General features: G+C 38.9%; 1 protein-coding gene across 5 annotated transcripts in view; it reads left to right on the top strand.

The window, feature by feature from the left end:
- Window positions 1–21,783, top strand: part of SLMAP (sarcolemma associated protein) — a 149,011-nt gene that overhangs the window by 58,148 nt on the left and 69,080 nt on the right. For all 5 annotated transcript variants that reach the window (XM_069084267.1, XM_069084262.1, XM_069084265.1 and 2 more), the window contains exons 2-5: window positions 5,398–5,545; window positions 10,279–10,351; window positions 14,048–14,084; window positions 21,682–21,744. In XM_069084267.1, coding sequence (XP_068940368.1) covers window positions 5,398–5,545; window positions 10,279–10,351; window positions 14,048–14,084; window positions 21,682–21,744 — 321 coding nt within the window. The remainder of the gene's footprint in view (window positions 1–5,397; window positions 5,546–10,278; window positions 10,352–14,047; window positions 14,085–21,681; window positions 21,745–21,783) is intronic.

Raw genomic sequence — 21,783 nt, 5'->3', positions numbered from 1 at the left:
CCATGCCTTTGCACTGGATGTCTCCCTTGCATGGAATGCAGCCTCATCATCTGCTCTGCCTCCTTAGAACCGTCCCCACCCCCTTTCCTTCAGAAATCAATTCCAATATTGCCTTTTCCAAAGATGGAATTGACAGGACTTTGCAACAGATTGGACATGGTGGGTGAGAGGGAGTGAGGAGTAGGGGATAATATCTAGGTTGCAAGCCTGGTGGTGGGGAGCATGGTGGTGTCCTCAACATTAAAAGGAAAATTAAGAACTGGGGTCAACTTGGGGGAAAAGACATGAAGTTGATCTTGGATTGATCTTGGACATACTGGGTTTACGATATCTGCAGCAGGTTAACCAGTTTGAAATGTTTAATTGACATTTGGAGATGAAGAACAGGTCAGGAGAGGGGTTAGATGGAGTTAGATGAATAGATTTAAGAATCACAAGTGAATCCATAGATTCACTGATAGTTACTGTGAAAAATGGTATAGGGTTAGGGAAGAGGGCCTGGGACAAGCTTTGGGAGACCCCCTTGATTAGCTCTAGGTCATGATATATAGAATTTTATACTCAGATTTGTTTCTTAGGAATTCCTCATCTTTCCTGAACTGAGGTTTAAGAGTTTCATATTAGTTCTAAGCAACTTAAACTATAATCAACTTCACTGTGCTAATGGAGGGAATTAATAGTAATACTTTGACATGCACATTTCACTTTGAAATTGTTTTTACTAAGATTTAAATTATAGAAATGTCTAATATGAAAATTCATAGTATTCCATCAGTTACTTTATTATTTGGATCCAAAAGAAAATGTCTAGATTAGCTATTTTATTTAGGCCCCATCTCCTTTTTCGGACAGGGTGTCCCAAACATCTTAGCTTAAAACCATTAAGACTTTTAGGAAGCCCCGTATTCTTTAGGGGAAATGAATTAGGTCACTTATTGCATTGCGAAATGCCAATACATTTCCCCAAGGGTTGAAGTCATTGTGCACTGGGCAGCTGGTCTGGATAAAGTCACATTCCTTAGATCTTGTTTAGAGTAGGCTAAAAACCAAACCGACCCCCACTGTGTAACACCCCCACTATATACCCCACTGTATAATGAAACCAAAATGTGTAGTTTTTTAAAAAGGCAAACAAAAAATATCATAGAACTAGGGACAAGAACTAGTATGTGTGTATATGTATTAATAATGTCAAACTGGAGCATTTTTCAGTTTGTCTTTGCACAGAACTGAGATTTTTCTAAAATGTTATTACCCTTTGAAAAAATGCATGCTTAAACCTGTAGCTAAAGCTTTTCTTTTTTCCTTTTTGTGGGAGAATGAACAAATTAAATTTGCTCTTATTCTCCACTTAGAATATGGAAAGCCCCCAATTTAAGAATTATTTTTACTGCTAGAAACTACAGGGAATCAGAGATTAAAGACAGTACATGTTGGCAAAATTACAGCAAATCTTAACTCTTATTTTCATCATAATTTTGGAGTCTGATTGTGAAGGGCTTTAAATACCAGATTTAGGATTTTGTATTTTATTCTACAGGAAATAGCAAAGCACTGAAGATTTTTGAGTAAAAGAATGACATGGTTACAGCTACATTTTAGGAATATTAATTTGGCAGCTATGTGAAGGGTTGAGTAAAGAAGGAAGAGAATGGAAGCAGATAGACTTCCTCAGAAGGTTATTGAAATAGTCATAGCAACAGTCATGAGGACCAGAACTAGGATTGAAGCTGTGTGAGAGAAGAAGAGAGGATGGCTGGGAGGGACATGAAGATAGGATTAATAAGAGGAATTAATAAGGGAGAGAAATGTGTCAAGGGTCGCTCAGTTTGGGAAGCTAGATGATTGTGAGATTGGTGGTGCCCTTGAGAAGAATGAGCAGGTTTGGAGGAGGCTGGGTTATGGAATCACATTTTAGACGTGTTGAGTTTGAGGTGATTATGGGACATCCAGATGGATATGTTCAGTAGGCAGTTGGTGATGCAGGACTGTACTTCTGGAGGGAAATTTTCCTTGAATCTTTATATATTTGGGGGCCATTTACGAGAGAAGGCAATATAAAATAATCTGCATTGGTACTGTGTGGAAAAGCTAGGATTTAAACCTTTCTGACTGAAATCCATGCACTTCCCATTGTATTGTGCTTCCCTCCCTCATAATTTTGAGGGATGAATCTAGATCTGGAATGTATTCCATCTTTACCAGCTCCTCCTGGAATCCCTCATTTACCTTTTCCTTGGGCTCAGACACTGCTTTCTGCATGAGGCCTTTCCTGATCCCCCGCTTTTCACAGCCCTTTGAATTGACCTTTTCAAAATTTCCATTATATTTTGTTCATGCCTGTTGTCTCCTCCAAGAAAGTGTCAGTTTAAGAGCAGGAATGGTTTTATTTGTTGTCTTTATGTCTCCAGCATCGAGCTTGGGTCATAACTGGTGTTTAATAAATATTTCTTAATTCATTGATAGAGCTACTTGACGTGGGTTGGGATTGCACTCTTTGACCAGTTGATTGCAAACTGTCAAGTGTGATGTTTGATTTGAAGCTCAGAAGGAATTCTGGACTACCTGCTTCTGTATCTTCTTTCTTCCCATGTGACAAAGTCATTCTAGGACATTCATTTCCCGACTTAGTGACTGAAGAACTTGGAGACTGTTGTAGTGAGTACATTGCTGGTCTTTTTGTGTATCTCCTAGCCTCTCCCTTTTTATCTCTGTCCGATTGTCTCTTGTTGCAGATGAAGAAACCCTTTTCGCTAATGGAGGCAGGCAGAACTGTTCTGCAACCTTTGGAGTGTTTTTAAAATACTGTATCCATCTGTATTGTATTTTTTTTTATATCATCATTGTTTCTCAATATATTCCTCCCCCACCCAGAGAAACATCCGTTATCACGAAGAGTTTTTTTAAAAGGAAAAAAAATCAGAAAAACAATGATAAGACTTCAGATTTTAGTATCAAATAATAACACTGGTAATAAAAATTATACTAGTTTAAAAAAAACTTCATTAGGAAACAAACTAAAGATGAACCAGAAATAATTAAACTGAACATTCCAATGCTAAATAAATCTGTGAGCCTAAATTATATGGGGAGGAACTCTATTCAGCGAGAACTGCTGAGAAAATAGAGATTAGATTTAGACCACCATTTTGTGTCATTTACCATACTAAGCTCAAAGTAGAGGGATGGCTGGATATTTAGGATCATACCATTAAAAGGGACAATGAGCTGTCTAGGATGGCTCATGGTTTAGCCTCTGAAGACAAGGGAAAGGAGGTACCTGCCATGTCGCTTCTTGAAGACCAAGCTGGTGCACTGTGATTGCTGTGTTCACTTTTACTTGGTCTCATTCTTCCCATTCACGCGGTGTGACAGTCACTGCTTCTCTTTAGTTCACTTTGCATCAGTATCTGTGAATCTTTCCATGCCTCTCTGTATACTCAGAGCTGACATATTCATATTTAAATCTTAGTCCAAAAATTTTCAAAGCTAAATATACAGATGAAGTTATAACCTAACCATTACTTATTGCTTAGTGGCATTCAGGAATTGCTAATACTTTTTTGTCAGAAATTAATGTTTCTCTCCATTGCCTTTTCCCCCAGTGGGCCCCGTCCCCCCATCTGTTCCCAGTCATGTTGCAGGCTACCCTGGTTATTTAGGACCAATCAGGGGTGGTCCCTTTCATCTCTCAGCAGTAAAAGAACCAGAGCCCATTTTTCTAGAAAGGAATTGGACCATAGTCAACCATGGGATAAGCTATACTTTCTCCCTTTCCTTCTTTAGCCAGTAGAGTGATCAGATTTCCCAAGAGTAGAATTCTTTTTATGAATTGTTTTATAGCACAGTAACATTCCATCATATTTCATGTACCACAGTTTGTCTGCCCGTTCTCTGCTTGATAAGCATCTACTTTATTCCCAGTTCTTTGCTACCAAAAAAAATTGCTACTATTAGTGTTTTGCTGTAGTTTGAATCTCTTTGATCCTCCTCCAAGGGATTATTTTATAGAGGAAAACAAAATAATAACAAATTTCATTTGGAGGAACAAAGACCAAGAATCTCGAGAAATGGGTTTTTTTTTTGTTTTTATTTGCTTTTCTGGAGGGCAGTTGGGGTTAAGTGACTTGCCCAAAGTCACACGGCTAGTGAGCGTGTCAAGTGTCTGAGGCCCAATTTGAACTCAGGTCCTCCTGACTCCAGGGCTGGTCCTCTATTCACTGTGCCACTTAGCTACCCCGAGAAATGATTTTTAAAAGTTAGAATGGAGGGGGATAGTAATGTTTCAGCCTTAGAAAATACTACAAAGCAGTAAATATTAAAACTACTTGGTACTGTTTAAAAAAAAAAAAGTAAATTAGTAGAACAGACTAGTTTTTCCTAATATCAAGAATAAAACATCACTTTGATTATTCAAGAATATGCACTAAGAAAAGGTAGCCCAGAATGGTATGGAAAGATGAAATATTTCAGTCTGGCTTTCAAATCACTTGACTCCAGTGACTCAAATTAAACCCACTTTTTTCTTTCGTAGAATAGTTGGACTTGGTGGTCTTGAAGGTCCCTTCCAGCTATATATTTGTAACCCTAAAATCTTACAGTAGCAAGTTTGATCTGATAATGTTAGTTAAAGAATGACCGACATTGAAGGCCAGGTAGGTGTGTGTGTGTGTGTGAGAGAGAGAGAGAGAGAGAGAGAGAGACTGTTGAATAAAAGCTCAGCTTTGAGAGACTCCTTAAACTTCAGGATTGGATGATTTATAGGTGAATTCTAGCACACATTCAAAGAACAATTAATTCTAATATAACATAAACTGTTTGTAAAAATAAAAAAGGATGTGATTCTATCAGATTATATTTTATGAAAGAATCCTTATTTAAAAAATTGAATTATATTATATATTCTACTCTTTGTGACCCCATTTGGGTTTTTTTTGGCAGAGATATTGGAGTGGTTTGCCATTTCCTTTTCCAGCTCGTTTTACAGATGAGGAAATGGAGGCAAAATTAAGTGACTTGACCAGAGTCATGCAGCAAATAAGTGTCTGAGGCCAGATTTGAACTCAGGAAGAAGAGCCTTCCAGACTTCAGACCCAGTGCTGTATGCACTTTTCTACCTAGTATCTGGCCTCAGACACTTAACTAGCCATGTGACCTTGGGCAAGTCACTTATGTGCCTCAGTTTCTTCATCTGTAAAATGAGCTGGAGAAGGAAATGGCAAATCCCTCCAGTATCTTTGCCCAGAAAGCCCCAAATGGGTTCACGGAGAGTCCAGACGTGACTGAAACAATTGAACTACAACAGCAACAACAGAAATATACAGCTCTCTCCTCCTCCTAGATCTGTAGCTGTTATAATATAGTAACCATCCCAACCTTGTTGTTTTGTTTTTGCAGTTTTATCTTCAAGACACTAAAAGTAGTAACGGTACCTTTATAAATAGCCAGAGGTTGAGTCGAGGATCTGAAGAAAGTCCGCCGTGTGAAATCCTTTCGGGTGACATTATCCAGTTTGGTGTAGATGTGACTGAGAACACACGGAAAGGTAAGAGTGTGGGTCAGGGGGAGTGTTTGTCCAGTAGAACCAAAGCTCTCTTCCAGTGTCCTCGATGAATTCTCCACTGGGCCCAGGAAGGTGACTCGGCATGAACAGGCTTTGTGAAAATCAGGATAGCCCAGACTTCCTGATTGAGAATGCTTGTGAATCCTAGGTTAAGAATGCCTGATACGGGGCTTGATAAAGCAGTTGGGTGGCATTTCTTTGAATTCTTGCAGAGTAGTAAAAGTTAGCTGTTGTGTTTTTTAAAGGAACTTAGGCAAGTTTATTGAACCCCTCATTCCTTACTAGGCTGAATTCCATTTACTATTTCAGAGCAAATTGAGCAGAATTAATTAATGGAAAGAAGCAAAGTGTTTTGAATGAGAAACATGAGTTGGTGTCACTCTCCTCCACCCCCTTCCCCAAGGCTATTTTGTTCATCTTGTTTCAGGTATGTTTTAGCTGTGTTGAGATAATCCAGAAGTGTAGTCTAGCCTGGCCACCTCAGTGTCATAAATCAAAAATTTTTATATTAGAAAAGTAAATTTTGAGCAGCACGATTGGCTGGTAGCCAGAAGCGCCCCAGTGTTAGAATTCCTTCTTTCTTTCTCTTGGAGCTCTTGAAGCCCATTGCGGCCCAGAAATGCCCAGTTCATTTTGGAACATTGTGAGTGGGCATATATTAGAAGCACTCGCAGTGAAAAAGGTCAGAGCAGAAGGAAGTCAGTTGTTGCCAGCCCCCGGCTCCCTCCTTTAGTGCCCTGTCTTCGGTTTGGTCAGCCTTGGTTCTATCTCCTCCCTACCCCCCTCCAGAGCTTCTGCTCACTGCTTCTCATCCCCTGTCCTGTTGCAGATGTGTTTATACTGACTACCTAGCTCTGAAACATGAGATTTCTTTTTTAAAAACTGACAAAAATGAATATTACCTAAGCCCTTTGTGTGCACACAGACACTTAGCATCTGTGTAGACTTTGCCTATTGGGTTCGAGTGAAAAGGGGGAGAAACTAGGAGGGAGGGTTTTTAAAACCCATCATCTGTTTTTTTATTCTTCCTAATAATCATAAACTTTGAAAGCCTTTGACTGTGTTATTCTTCAGGGGAGAAGGTGGGGGAGTCTTCTTGGTTCCTGTTGTGTAACGTAGTACAGAGAAACCTTGGTTCTAAGTGCCTGGAACAACAAACTGAAAGGGAAGTAGGTGAGCATGTGCTCAGGCCTCCCAGAAAATGATGAAGGGGCTGCTGGGGCCCCCGTGCCAGCAGGAGGCTTGTGTCATGCCGCCTCCTGACGCTCCTCACCGAGGGGGCGATGTGAGAGCAGTGACACGCAGAGACTTCTCAGTGTGCTGTGGAACAACTCCCCACGCACCCCTATCCCCGTCCTGTGCTACATGCACTTACTATGTTACATCTGGATTGTTCATTGAGCCTAAGCTTGCAAATAAATGCAAAGAATGATGTTAACTGCCCAAAACAGGCAAGTTCATTAGTAAACATGTGTTGAAGTGCCTGCCGCGTGCCAGGCACTATGCCAAGTGCTGCGAATATCAAGAAGCCAAAGACAGTCCTGCCCCCAAGCAGCTTACGGTCTAACAGGGAGACAACATTCAAATAAGTGTCTGCAGGGAAGGCACCGGGATTAAGAGGGTTTGGGGAAGGCTTCCTGTAGAAGGAGGGATTTTAGTGGGGACTTTATTAAAGGAAGCCAGGGCAGTCAATAGTCAGAGTGGAGGAGGGAGAACATTATTGACATGGAGGATAACCAGAGAAAATGCCTGGAGCTGAATTGAGAGCAACATGGATTGTCCAGGAGGCCATTGTCACTGGAATGAAGGGTCATGTTGTCAAGGTGTAAGAAGACTGGGAAGGTTGGAGGGGGCTAGGTAATAAAAGACTTCGAATGCCAAACATGGGTTTTTGTCTTTGATCCTGGAGGGATAGGCAGGCACTGGAATTTATTAATCAGGGAGATGACTTGGTGTGGCCTGTACTTTAAAATGATCATTTTGAGAATTGAGTGGAGTTGGGAGAGCCTTGAGGGAGGCAGACCCATGAACCACTATTGCAGTAGTTTAGGCCTGAGGTGTTGGGGGCCTTCACCGAAATGGGGATAGTGTCAGAGAAGATAAGGGGGTGTATTCTAGAGATGTTGCAGAGGGGAACGCTATAGGCTTTGGCCCCAGCTTGGATATGGGGGTGTGAGGTAATGAGGAGGCTAGGATGACTCCTGAGGCCTGGGGAGGATGGCGTTGCCCTCTACAGCAACAGAGATGGTGGGTGGGGAGAGTTAAGGGGGACAGAGAATGAGTTCTCTTTGGTGGTCAGAGCTTTTCACATTGAGTTTAAGATGTCTTGACTATCCATTTTGAGATATCTAAAAAGCAGTTGATGAAGCAAGAATGGCGGTCAGCAGAGAAGTTTGGACAAGTTATGTAGATTTGAGAACTGTCTGCATAGAGATAGGAATTACATCCATGAGAGCTGATGAGATTACCAACTAAAGGTAATAGAGAGGGAAAGGGGGGGGGGAGAAGGAGAGAGAGAGAGAGAGAGAGAGAGAGAGAGAGAGAGAGAGAGAGAAAGAGAGCGCCATGTTCTAAAAACTCAGAGAGAAGAGAGTCTAATGAAATAATTATAGAAACTCTCTCAAGCCTAAAAGAGGTAATATCTTCTGTGAGATAATGGCAGCAAGCTCCTTATCATTGCTTTCACAAATGTTAAGGTGGCCATCTTATTCTGTAGATAATTTGAAGAAAAATAAAAAGCCATGGAAATGAAGGACAAATATGCTTACCACAAAGCTCTATAAAAATCAAAGCTTTGGGATACATTGAGTTGTACAAGTACATTTTGTATAACTCTAAATTCTAAAATGAGTGTTTGAAGAGTTAGAGTTTTATCTTGTCCCCTTGAAACAGCTTGAGCTAAAATTATATTTGAGTTGAATAACTGTAGCTAGCTCCCTTCTCTTGGTATCTTTACTTATATTTACACTTCTTAGTTACATGTGTTTCTTGAATTTATTTTAAGCATTATTTGTATATATAACATTGGTCTCTTGAAGTTTAAAGCTTATTTGACTTTCTCATGTTACTTTCAAAATGACAGAATATTCTGAAAGTTGTAATGGTCAGAAATTGCCAAAGATAACCAAATGTGCTTGTTTTTACAAAAACTGTTGCATGAAGGTCAATAATAAAGCTTTGTTGTTAAAGTCCAGGAATTTTAGTGCAGCCTTGAATTCTCTCCAGGAAGACAATGAGATCTGCCATAATTTATCTTAGTATTATCTTGTAGAATGTAAATTGTGGGTATTTGACTAAAAATAAATTACAGATTTATGACTAGAAAACTATTCTCATAGCATCTGTAGATATTTGTAAAGTGAAGAGTGAGTGATGTTGCATCTTTTTACGTGAGATTTGTCATGGCCAGAGATAATTCCCCCTGATCCTGGCTTTTAGCTTTTTCCAGCATAGCAAGACTGGTCCTTGGACAATAGCCATATGGTTTTCTAGTTTGCAGACAGACTTGTAACTTTGAAGCATTTCTAGCTACATAGCCCCTGGGATCACCTTTGGGGATGCAGGGTCTTCTCCAAGGTGGCCTAAGTCACTGAAAGATTCTCTTTAGTTGAGGGGGCATATTGAGTTTGATCATTTTTACCTTTTGATTGTGGTGGTGTCATGTAAACTTGAGAAAGGTTTGGGTTTAGTGCCAGTGATTAAAGAACAGAAAATAATATCCAAGATGATGGTCACAATTATTGGATTCATGCTTAGTATAGATTTTTCACATGCTATTTCCTTCCTTGGTTCTACTATTCAGACATTTCTTTGATGGATAGATTATTTTTCTCCCTTAGAATTTCATCATTCAGTACTTTGTACTGAATTAGTTATTATTTGCATGTGGAACTTAATTTTTCCTGTTGGACTGTAAGTTCCTGGAAGTCAGGAAGTCAGTTCATTGCTTAGGAGGTGAGCATCATTTAGGACCGTGGTATTTGAAACCCATGAAAATAGGAAAGGGACATACGTGCACAAAAAATATTTGTATCAGCTCTTTTTGTGGTGGCCAAGAATTGGAACTGAGAGGATTCCCATCAGTTGGGGACGCAGAACCAGGAGAACATTGTACACAGCAATATGATGTGTGTGATGACTGACTTTCATAGGCTTTGGCTCTTTGCAACAATGCAAGGATCTAAGATAGCTCCAAAAGACTCACGATGGAAAATGGCATCCACATCCGGTAAAGGAACTTTGGAGTCTGAATGCATAGTGAATCAGACTATTTGATCTCTTTTTTTCTTTTGTTGTTTTGTTTTGTTTCTTCTTTCTTATGGTTCCTTCCTTTGCTTGTAATACTTTATCATGTGACTAATGTGAAGATTTATTTATTTATTTAGCTTTTTTTTTTTTTTTTTTGAGGGCAACTGGGGTTAAGTGACTTGCCTGAAGTCACACGGCTAGTAATTGTGTCGAGTGTCTGAGGTCAGATTTGAATTCAGGTCCTCCTGACTTCAGGGCTGGTGCTCTATTCACTGTGCTGCCTAGCTGTTCCCTAATGTGAAAATTAAAAAAAAAAAAAGAAAGAAATGCCAGGTCTCATCACTTCCCCAAAGAGGACTGTGACTCCAAAGAGCATTGTGTTGCAGTTTGTTTTTAATGATCTGAAATTCTGCTTGTTTTCAGCCTCCTCATTCTACTTTAAAAATGTTTACTTTTATTATTTCTAGTTACCCATGGATGTATTGTTTCCACAATAAAACTTTTTCTACCAGATGGTATGGAAGCTCGACTACGGTCAGAGTAAGTATAGGCCATTGATGATGATGATGATGATATTAATAGCTCAGATTGATATTGAGTGCTTTATAATGTGCTTTCCCCACAGAAATGACCCTGAGAAGTAAGTAGTGCCAGTATTATTATTCTCATTTTACCTGTGAGGAAACTGAGATTTTGAAAGACTAAATAGTTTGCCCAAAAGAAAACAGTTAAATGTCAGAACGAGGACTCATGCAGTTTTCCTGACCTGAAATGTAGTGATGTTTCAGGGAATTGGGAATGTTTGAGCTAGAGAAGAGAAGATTTGGTATAGCCCTTACAGCTGTCTTCAGTCATGTGAATGGCTGCCACTTAGCAGGGGCTTATCCCTGTTGTGTTTGACCCCAGCTGGCATGTCTCCCTCACAGTTAGAAGGTGTGAAAGTGATGGAAGACCCTCGAGTAGAGCCTGAGTGCCTTCTTGGCACAGTGAGCTCAAGAAGAGGCCATGTTCAGCTCACATGGCTTCTGGGCTCTTTTCTACTCCTGTGATTTCAGAGGTGAAGAGAAAAAAAGAAAAGGAGTCATTAAAAAAGCTGAGAGGAAAGAAAAGTAAGTAGATGAAGCAGCTTGTCGGTTGGGACCGGAGCTCCTCAAGCTAGACCTTTCTGGAATCCTTAAAGACACAGAGGCCCTGAGTTGAGCCTGAAGACTGGTGGTTCTTGAAGTGACCTGATAGCTATTCTGTCATTTGCTTTGGACACACCAATAATGTATGGTTTTTCCTCTTTTTTTTTTTTTTTTTTGGAGGGCAATTGGTATTAAGTGATTTGCCCAAAGTCACAGGGCTAGTAAGTGTGTCAAAGTATCTGAGGCTGCATTTGAACTCAGATCCTCCTGACTCCAGGGCCTGTGCTCTATTCACTGCGCCACCTAGCCACCTTTTAAAAATTTAATTTAATTTAATTTTTGCTTTTTGGGGGGCAGTTGGGGTTGTGACTTGCCCAAACGCTTGTTTTTGTGTTAAGTGTCTGAGGCTGCATTTGAACTCAGGTCCTCCTGACTCCAGGGCCGGTGCTCTATTCACTGAGCCACCTAGCCACCTCCTCTTTTTTTATTTTATTTTATTTTTGCTTTTTGGGGGGCAGTTGGGGTTGTGACTTGCCCAAAGGCTTGTTTTTGTGTTAAAGTGTCTGAGGCCGGATTTAAATTCAGGTCCTCCTGACTCCAGGGCCAGTGCTCTATTCACTGTGCCACCTACCCTCCCCAAATGTTTTTCCACTTGCTGTATTAATTGGGAAATGGTTGGTGTGGGTGTAACCCATAAGAGATGTAGGAAGGCAGTGGTAACCTTATTTCTTGTGAGCAAAGTGATGGAAGATTTTTTCACTTAAAGCAGAAATTTTTCCCAGGGGCAAAAAAGCTTTGTGCTTTGCTATTGTTAATAATTTGGGATCCCATAACCTCTGTAATGTTCAGCCTTTATTTAACAGAATGGCTTAACAAAACAAGATTTACCCATGGTTCTGCAAATTAGTGCTGTCGGGGCTGTCTTGGGCTTCCTCCTTGGTCCTCCTTTTCCCTTCGTTACACTTTCTCACATTAGGCAGCTAAATATACTTGGGGGCTCATTTCCTCACTTTATATACTTGTACTAGCTTCTAATTATGCATGATAATTTCTAATCAATTCTATGAATATTAAAATTCAAGAATTTCAAGTTAAGTGGTGACTATGCTAATGCTTTTCAATGTTTACTCTATGATTAGTTTGATTAGTTTAATCCATTATGCTTTAAAAAACATTTCCCCCTCTTGGACTTAGTATCCTGTGTATTTCAGTGCCCAGGAAAAAGGACAGCTGACAGGTATAGAAGTGCATTTCCATTGCCATCAGGGCCAGAGCAGCAGGGATGATGACTTGTGTGTGGGTGATGTTAGGAAGCAAGGAGAGGGAAGAAGAAGAATTAGTAAGTCAAGGAAGGAAGAGAAGAAGAAGAAAAAGATACTAGGAAATGGGAAGGGAGAGAAGTGAGAAGGCCTTGGAGCAGGTGTTGAGTCACTGGTGTGTTTATGGTATTTTTTGTTTCTATTAGGGCAATTGAGTTAAATTTAAATGGGAAACACTGGATGGGGGGAGGGGGCTTTCAGGTATGGCAGTGAGCATCCCACCCCTCATGCAGAGCTTAAACATGTTTATTCAATGCCTGCTCCCATTCATACTGGCCTGCCTTTCAATGACACATTGCCATTTACAAAGCCCTTTCGTGTCTGTTACTTCTTTTGATTTTCACCAGAGCCTGTTGAAGTAGATAAAATAGAGATTCTCTTCATCCCATTTTGTAGACTGGAGATTTAGGTAGTCACTTGTCCAAGTTCACGCAGGTGGTGCAGCTCAGAGGTAGGGTTCTGCCCTGCTCTAGCACTGTGCTTGTTATATTATAAAGTGCAACAACAGACGAGCACATAATTTGCAGTAAGATGCAGGGTGAAGCTTATGCAGGATTGGGAATTATCGGCTTAGTAACAGGAGTTGAGCTCCCTATATTCCAAATGAAATGTGTCTTCTTTCCCCTAAAACCTAGTCTTCTTGATAGGATTCTTTGTGTTCATGGCTCCACCATTCTTCCAGTCATCTTTGACTCCATGCTCTCATCACTCATTTCCTGTGCTCAGTTGGTCAGAAGATGCTGGATTTCCATAGTATCTCTTCCCTTAATTAGTACAGTCTTTAGCTCTGCCCTCAGACCATCATCAGATTAACATGTTACCCTGTTTCATCGCTGCTCAAAACTCTTCAGTGTCCTCATCACTATCAAGTAAAAGCCAGTTCCTTTCATACTATCCATACCGGACATTTGGTCCTGAGGCGCCTTCTGTGATACTGCTCATACTGTTCTCTGTGCCCAGAATAACATTCTCTTCCTCTGGAGAGCTTGCCCCACTACAGCCCCACCTGGCAGCTTGTGGGAATTAAGGGAAATCCAAGCTCAGGCTGAGCTTGGTGGTCCTACTTTAGACCATCTGGGCGTGATCCCTGGCTGACTCTGTCCAATGGGCTATTCTCTTGGCCACTCTGACTGACATTTATAGTATTATCAGGCAATTAGTAGCAATTGATATTGTCTGTCAACTTTTAGAAAGATGGGAATTTACAATTTTAAACTAAATTGGCAGGCAGTGGTAGGAGGTTGGCTGTTTGATTATCTCAGTTTCTCTCTCTTGTTCACATGATCATACAAACTTTCAAGCACTTAAAAATTTAAAAACTTATTGCATGGTTATGTGCAGTTTAAAAAGAACCTTGATGTACATAGCTCCAAAGGAAGGCTATAAACTAGGAAGGGTTTTTATTTTAACAGTTTTTCATTTTACCAGAGGATTACTATAGGAAATCCTTTTAATAGAAGACCTTCCAAATAAATAAAAAATGCAGCTTGATTTGTGAAAATTAAGTTTATCTGATCCTGAAAAGGTATTTTGCTTACTGCAGAAAGCTAGGTTTTTACATGTTTTTTCATTTGGACTCTATGGGAATTTGGCATATTTATTAATCAAATATCTTAGCATTTGTTGTGCCTGTTCAGTACAAATTGTTCTTTTCTTCAGTAGTAAATGTAAAAATCAAAGGTTGAAACTTCCGAGTTACATATTTACAGTACTCATTCTGGGTTTTTTTGAACCCTTGCTTCCAAAATTTGTTAGATTTAAATACTCTTTTTTTTTTGGCTTGTTTTCAGTGTCATCCATGCTCCATTACCAAGTCCCGTTGACAAAGTAAGTTATTTCTATTGTTTGTGTTTCTTCCACACTGAGAAAGCTTTTTTATTGGGAAACTTTTACTAATAATGAAAAAAAAACCTTACAGCTCAATCACCTTTTGTTAAAAAGTATACGGAATAAAACATTTATTATAATATGCAAGTCTGCAAAAGAAGTTTTGGAGAGGAAACAGACCCATTTATTGCTGAGTACTGGCGCCTGATCTGGCAAGGAGTGGAGAGTGCATCAGGCTCCTTTTCCCTTCTTCCCCCAGCTGGGAAAAAATAAGCATCCAGAACAATCAGAATCATAGACCTAAAGCTGTTGAGGTCAAGCCTTTCATTTTACAGATGAGGAAACCAAGGTCCTGGAAGTTGTGACTTGCCAAGAGTCACACAGAGAGTTAAAGAAGGGTGGCTGAAAAAAAATCACAAAATAAAACTAACTTGAATAGAAATGAAAAAATCAAAAGTCTTCAATAAATTGGTATAACATCATTTATATTAAATAACAAATATTTAACAGTGACCACTAATGGAGAACAGAACTAAAGACAGTTGCAGTCTCAGTTGGAAATATAGGTTCAAAAAATCACTTTATTTTCAAGAGAATTTGGAAAACAAAGAATTATTTAACAGTTCTAAGAGAAGTCAAGATAGAGTAATGTCATGATTTCTGACATCTCATACCTTTTAAACAACAGAATTATAAGCAATATAACTCAAGAATTTGTCAGACTTTGCTGGAAGTATTCCCAAAAGGGAGAGTACACCAATAGAATTTATGCGACTCAGATAAGAAAGAGCTTGAATTCCAATAATTCTCTGTGCATTATAATTAAACTATGACATTATAATGCTGCAGCCAATTGCTTTGAGTTTTCAGAAGAGGCAGAAACGGCTTAAATTCACTAGAATCACAATGGAGTTTGTGTAGAATACAAAGAAATGATGAAGGGAGAAACTGTAAGCCAACACATGAACAGTTGAGTAGCATGAGACAGGGAGTCAGAAAGACTCTCCTTTTTGAAATTGAGAGAGGGAATGGAAAAGCCTTTTAGACTGGCAAGTTTTTGCCAGCAGAGAAGCAGGTGCTTCTTCAGTTAATGACCATCAAGCTTCCAGCCTCAACAGGTAAGTATTAATTCAATTCACACTTTAAACATCAAGATAAAAGAGTTGTTAACAAAATATGAGGATCTCAGAGCTTTGTCCAGAGGACTATGTTTTTCAGAAGGACACTTTAAGAAAGTAAGATGGGTGAAGATACCCAGAAGGAAGGCATCGGGAATAGTGTAATGTCCAAGTAAAACTTCTGTTTCTGTTAAGAAAGTCTGTAGAGGGGAAGAAAATTATGTAGTTGTAAATATAGGAGACAAGGTCTTTTAGGTGATTTTATAGTGACTTTAAAGTTTGGCTAAATAACAGAACAAGAAGGTGTTCTCTTTCCAACAGGCTGTTTGTAGACAACATCTTTAACATGGAAAGTTTTTGCACTTTTAAAGAGGCCAGCGTTCTTCCAGTTTAGCGTTCACCTGCCAGATGATGCAGAGTTAGAACAAGGTGTCATCTCAGGTTAAATCCACAGCCCAGACAGTGAAAAAAACTAAAATACCATATTATACTGAAATGCTGTATTCAACATGCAGTTTTGTCAGTTTAGAATACAGATGTACCTAAGAATTCTATAGTAATAATCCTAAAGGAAAATTTCAGTTTTTCGGAAATTCTGAAAACACAAACAATGGCAGAACATTTTAACACCAAAATATGATAAATCAACTATCACATGTAATTGGTGCATGTAAAGAACTTAATGAGGAAAAAAAAAGAGTATACTTTTCATGAATCATGAATATGGAAAAATCAGAGATAGTATTAACTCTCTTTATGTATCATGATGTCATAAGTCAGTCATAAAAATTGCGATTGTCAATAAAAGTTGTGGGCCCAGGTAGCAACCAAAAACATTACTATGTGACTAAATAGGCATATTTTTTTTTCAAACTGGATTATGTCTGTGATAATGACTATAAAAATCTATAGGGTGCAGCCAAAGTAGTACTTTAATTTTGTATCTGTTGACTTTTGTCAACAGATTTTTTCTTTTGATCCACACCTGTGATTTCATTGCTGTGTAGAAGCTCCTTCTTCTGAAGCAGATCAGACTTCAACTATATTTTATAGACTTTTCTTTTTTCAATATTTTATAGTCTTAAGAGTCATGACTGAAGGCATTGATTGGCTAGTGGTCACACAGAGACTACAGAGAGTTGGAGACAGGACTCATCCCCAGGAATCCAACTCCCAGTCCATCCTTCCCTCCACATTGCAAAGCAGCCAATAAGAAATAGAGAAAAGGAGTGGAGTCTGGACTTAAGAGACAAGTTTTGCTCTTTTACTTTGTAGGGGAGGAAGCTCAACTGAGTATCTGATGGGTTCTCTTGCCCCAGGTCACACAGTTAGGGTGGGAGCCAGTCTTTAAGGACAGGCCTCTACCTTCCAATCCATAGCTCAGCCATTGTCACTCAGCATGGTGTAGAAGACTACAGGTGAAAACAGGAGATCAGATGACCTGATAAATCAGAGCCCAACAAAATTGATAAATTACACCTCACAAGAAGATTGCAAACCCAAATCACCACCATTTGAGAATGTAAAAGAAATCTGTGATTGATTATGAAAACATAAAAACACCATAGTTCACAAAACTAGAAATGAATGGATAATCAAATTCAAACAATTTCAGCAGAAATCAGATCAACCCTTAGGGAGCTCTCCAGGAAAGATACAACAAGCTCAAGTGGGTCCATAGGCAAATTTGCCCCAACAATTAAAGAAGAATTAACTTCTGTACTTCTTAGACCATTTTAAAACACAGAGCAAAAAAATAATAGACTGCCCTGTTCTTTAATACAGTTTTGATTCCAATATGGAAAAAGGACAAAGCTGAAAATACAAACTTAGAAGGAGATGTTAATGAATTTTAACATAAAAGTAATAAATAAAGTACTCACAAGGACATAGGAAGTCCAAAATTTCAAGCACAATATGTAAATTAATTTAAAAAGCATTTAAGTGTTTACTATGTACAAATGGTAGCACAGGGACCCTCCTTCCATTCTCTTAGGGCAGAACAAAACTTAAAGGAAGTGGTGGCCAGACAGGAACTTTTTGTTTCCAAAGCCCAGGGTCATGAGATCAGCACACACTTTCCAGTAGGATGGCAGCAGGGAGTGAATGTTTACAGTAGTGGAAAAGGTCCCTGGAGTTGGATTCAGGCAGATTTGGGTTCAAATTCTACCTCAGGTACTCTCTAGCTGTGTGACTGGGCAAACCGCTTAATCTTTCTCTGCCTCAGTTTCCTCATTTTTGATCCTTTGTTGGCAGGTCAGGTAGTCAGAACAGGCCGGAGGTGGTGCTTAGCACAGTGCTGCCTGGCACCCAGTAGGTAGGTGCTTAATAAATGTTGATTGATAGGGTAAGCTCTTGCTTTGGAAATGATAATAACATTCATAGCTGTAGTGCTGGGATGGTTTAATACTTTATGATCAGCCTCTTCTAGAAGAACCTTTGATAAAAGAACATTCTTTTTTTTTTTAATTTCTTAGAAACGTTAAATCTTTAGCAAGGGAAAGAATAGAGTGGTTTAGCAGAAAAATCACTGTATTTAAAGTCAAATGATGTGAGTTCAGATCTAGAATCTGCTGTGTGATCTTGGACAATATACCCTCTCTGGACTTCTGTTTACTAATTAGTTAAATAAAAGTGTTTGACTAAATGATACAGCTCCAAATCAGTCACCCTGTTTACTTGAATGAAAAGCATTTATCAAGGCCTTGCTAGGTACCAGACATTATGGTAAAGAAGTCCTGGAGTTAGAAATACAAAGATGAGTCATTCTTTGACTTCCATATACTCACATTCTGTGGGATAGGGGAGTGATGGAGGAGCTATGCTTTAGAGAAGAGTGTTCTGATATAGGAAGTCATCAAGGTGAGCAGTGAAATTCCAGGACCTTCCCCTGACATTCCCCTTCCAGAATCAGTAGTAGGATTGATTTTGGTTATTGTTCCCATGATGAAGTGGTTGAGGGTGCATACAGGATAGGTTGGGGTACACACCTAACAGCCTGAAGGAAGGTGGCTTAGATGACCCGTGATATGGGGATTAGGGTATGGTAGATAAAGTGGGCTGTGTTTGCTTGCTCCGTGCTGTGTATAAGCACACTGCAGTCCCAGGGCAAGAACACCAGAGCTTGAGTGCTGAGTTCCTTCTGGCTGTTGTCTCTGTCTAGGGCAGTAGCTGGGCCACTGGGCAGGGCAAGCCTTCCTTTTATAGTTAAAAGGCTTGTTTTTGATACTATGTGCTACTAGCAGAGGCAGAAGAGAAAAAAATCAAAGTGATCCCATTAAAAACAGATAAAAAGCTGGCTGAACAATAGAAAAGAAATTTGGAAGAGAAAAAAGGAATATGCTTTGGTAGTGGAGTTCAACTATAGGGCCAAGAGGGACCAGCACCACCAACTTTTAAAAATAATTCTAATATAAGTAGGAATTTAGAAAAATGGATTCTGGGATAATCCAGAGTGAAGTAGTTTACTGATTCCGAATAAAGGAGCCTCTGGAAAGAACCTAGTAAAGGGTGTGTATGTATGGGGTGAGGAGGGGTGTGGAATGGGACATGACAAAGGTCCATTCCTAACTTTAGAGAAAGCAATTTCAGATGAATGAGAAGGTCAGAACTCAGGTGGTCGGGGCAGCTAGGTGGCACAGTGAATAGAGCACTGGCCCTGGAGTCAGGAGGACCTGAGTTCAAATCCAGCCTCAGACACTTAACTCTTACTAGCCATGTGTCCTTGGGCAAGTCACTTAACCCCAATTGCCCTGCCTCCCTCCCTCCAACAAAAAAAAAAAAAGAAAGAACTCAGATGGTTGAGAAGAGTGTATTAGGAGAGCATAGGAGGGTAGATAACTTTCTTAAGCAGTTTAGCTGAAAAGGGGAGGGAAGATTTGGACGGTGGCTCTGGAGGACAGTTGAGTCAAATGAAAGTTTTTGTGGGCCGCAGGTTAGACACCAGCAGTGCAGAGATGATGGTGAGATCACTTTGTTATGGAGCCACAGGTGTATTTTTGCATTTGTCTGAGTGATTGTGACATGAGGGAGAGATGGATGAGATCTGCTGCTGAGAGCTGAGAGGATGGGAGCCAGTAGAGAGTGAGATGGAAGAAAAGCGAGTGGAGAGATGACGGTGGGGAGAGACATAGGGAGTGTAGAGAACTTTTGGAGTAGCTCCTCTGGTGAGTGTGAGTGAGAATCAGTTAGGACAGTAAAAAAAACTGCCTTGCTGCAGCGAGGGCCCACTTAAGATTATATAACGGAAATGTAATGAATCCAGTCTCCTTGGTTCAATGACACATTAGTAGAAATGAAGGAGACAAATGGTGGAATTATGAGTTTGGGTGTCAGTGGAGCAAGGGATCAGGAATTTCAGAGTAAATACTAGTGTTGAATTGAACTAGTTCACTAAGTAAGGAATCAAGATACGGATGCAATGAGTGTAGATTATTATCATTATCATTATCAGTTTAATTATTACAGAGGTGTTGGCTTTGGAAAGAACTAATAGATGGAGGGAATGTGGTCATGGTAAAGGTAAACAAGGATGGAGAAAGGCTTAGGGAAAGATGCAATGATAAAAAGCTTTAACTGCTTCCAGCCTTCTAAATAATATTTTAAAAAATCCAAAACAATTGGAAGGAAAAGCTTTTTTGCCAAACAAATGGAAAACATTATTGGAAATCATATTGCATTTGGTTATATTTAGTGGAAGACTTTTATACATCAAAAAACAATCCTCCAAAAGTAAAAGGAAATGTAAAGGTCTGATAAATGCTTTGAGTCTGTTAATCTCCAATGGGCAAAGGATATGACCATGTCTTGGAGGATAAAACGTGAACCATGGAAAATGATGAGCAACTTCCCTAATTTTAGAGAAACACATATTAAAACCTCCTTCCAGAGCCACCGTATTAGCGGATTCATCAAGAAAGCACATACAGATATTCCACATTGACTGGAAAACACATGCTAAGACATGGTTGTTAGAATTGTAGACTGGTTTAGACATTTTGGCGACACAAAAAGTCACAAAATTGATAATACTGTTGGATCTAATTATGACATCACTAAAATTTTTTTCCTCAAAATGTCACGAAAAGGATGAGTTTGTACACAGTACTCACAGCTGCCTTTATTGTAATATGGGAGAAGAACCCACAACTGGAAATGACTTTCATTTCTGAAAATAGTAGCGGCTGGACAAATTGTGTTATATTAATGGAATATTATGTTTCTATAAAAATGATAAATGTTAAGCATACCAATAAATGTGCAAATGACCCTTATAAAATGAAACCACATTAGTTTAGCAGACTCTGAACAGGAAATACATTGACTACATCTTTAGATTTGCCTTTTAAATATTTTTTCCCCAAAGTGGAATTTTAGATCTCTCTGAAAAGGTGAGACAGAACAAATGCTTATTTTTTGTTGTTAATTCATTTGGTTTTGTTTTGCTAAATGTGAAGATTCATGTAAGGTTTTATTCTTAATTTTATATTTTCTATTTGGCTTAATGGTTATTAAATTGATAAAAGTTATTTATGTGTAGAATCAGTTCTTATTTTATGCTTACCTCAAAAATAGAATGTTTGGCTAATTATATTTATCTTAGCTTTATCCTTGTCTCTTTATAGTAAAAATTCAAATTGATCAGCTGTTCAAATTATTAAATTTTCTTTTGTCTATTTGTTGTGCTATGCTACATATAAATGCTTATTGCATGATTTATAAACCATCTCACTGAACAGTTTCCTGGTGAAATATTTTAGATGAGAATGGGGCATGTTATGATGTGTTTAGAGAAGGACTGTCACTTCTAAAAGTTTGGGAGAGCATTTTTAATCTGTTGCTGCACATCATTGACTTTCCAACAAAAATGTACTTAAATGTGATAATGTTTCTTGACTTTTTTTGTCTTGATCAAAACATGCTAGAAAGTATTTTATTTTTGTTTAGAATCTGTCCTTTATTAACTTGTACAAATAATTCTTTCATGGTTAACATTTAAGACAACTAATATTATGGATACTGCTTTGATAACTGGTATGGTGTGAGGATTCACATCTTTAAAAAAATCCAGGTCTTTGCACTTTTTTATTTTTCTGTGTAGGAAGGTAAGTTTTTTTTGTGCCTTTCTTTTAGATGACTCATCACCAAGCTCAACAATATAAAGAATCCTTGCTGATGTAACCAATGATGTTTGTACCTCAGCATCATATCTGATTGATGCTATGGTGTTCATTCTACTTACAGCCCTGGACTGTTTCAACAGGGGCATAGCATGATTCAGTTTAAGAAACACTTACATCTCTATGGGTTTAGAACATGAAAACAAAAATAATTAGTGCCTGCCCTCAGGGAACTTATGCTTTATTGGGGGTTATAACACGCACAGGAATAAGTAAGATTTTCTCTGAATTTTATGGACCTGAATCCTCTTATAAAGCACCTTTGATAGATTTTGATGGCATATCTCCTCTTGTCTGTAGGTTGCTGCTAACACTCCAAGTATGTACTCTCAGGAACTGTTCCAACTTTCACAGTATCTACAGGTAAAAACTAGTTCTTGAACCTAGATATTAAAGACATAA

The sequence above is a fragment of the Petaurus breviceps genome, unplaced genomic scaffold, assembly GCF_028583685.1.
Source record: "Petaurus breviceps papuanus isolate PSGF00001 unplaced genomic scaffold, PetGlider_PUasm1.0 174, whole genome shotgun sequence".
In the NCBI taxonomy this organism is placed as follows: Eukaryota; Metazoa; Chordata; class Mammalia; order Diprotodontia; family Petauridae; genus Petaurus; species Petaurus breviceps.
This window is presented reverse-complemented; position numbering and strand designations above follow the sequence as displayed.